Below are 497 nucleotides of genomic sequence, written 5' to 3'. Positions count from 1 at the left end.
AGGGTCCGGACGGGCAGCAGCGAGTAGGAGACGAAGGTGACCAGCCTGAGCTGCCACATGCCCTGCTCGGGGGCGCTGGGGGGCTCCATGCCGTAGGCGCCGAGTGAGAAGGGGCAGCAGAGGAAGGAGAAGGTGAAGCTGAAGAGCAAGGTGAGCTTGACGATCTGCTGCAGCTGGGTGACCTGCAGGTACTTGACATTGGTGACGATGAAGAGGGAGAGGAAGATGATGCAGTGCACCGGGTGCGAGCCTTTGGAGATGGTCAGGCTGGGGCCGGAAAGCAGCTCCACCAGGGCCAGGCTGGCGGTGAGCACGATGAGGACGGCCAGCGCTTTGAGGGTGGACGTCTGCTCCAGCTTCAGGTTGTAGCTCTGGAAGAGAGCCTCCAGCTCCTTGCAGTCAAACTCGTCCTCGCAGGCGATGGCATCCAGCAGCAGCAAGGGAGGGGGGTCCCCCAGCCCGGCTCCCGCTCCCGCCGCCGCGGCAGCCGGCGGGGG

At 65.4% G+C, this 497-nt stretch overlaps 1 protein-coding gene across 1 annotated transcript in view; it reads right to left on the bottom strand.

Annotated features, from left to right (window-relative positions):
* The window catches only part of ADCY1 (adenylate cyclase 1 (brain)), a gene marked incomplete at its 5' end in the record, with an annotated part of 154,259 nt that extends 153,819 nt beyond the window's left edge, over nt 1-440 (bottom strand). The window contains one exon of the mRNA XM_009895050.1: nt 12-440. Within this exon, the coding sequence (XP_009893352.1) occupies nt 12-440 (429 nt within the window). The remainder of the gene's footprint in view (nt 1-11) is intronic.
* Between the last annotated feature and the right edge of the window lie 57 nt (nt 441-497).

The sequence above is a fragment of the Charadrius vociferus genome, unplaced genomic scaffold (assembly GCF_000708025.1).
Source record: "Charadrius vociferus isolate BGI_N301 unplaced genomic scaffold, ASM70802v2 scaffold101, whole genome shotgun sequence".
In the NCBI taxonomy this organism is placed as follows: Eukaryota; Metazoa; Chordata; class Aves; order Charadriiformes; family Charadriidae; genus Charadrius; species Charadrius vociferus.
Note: the sequence above shows the minus strand (reverse complement) of the source record. Positions and strands in the feature narration are given on the sequence as shown.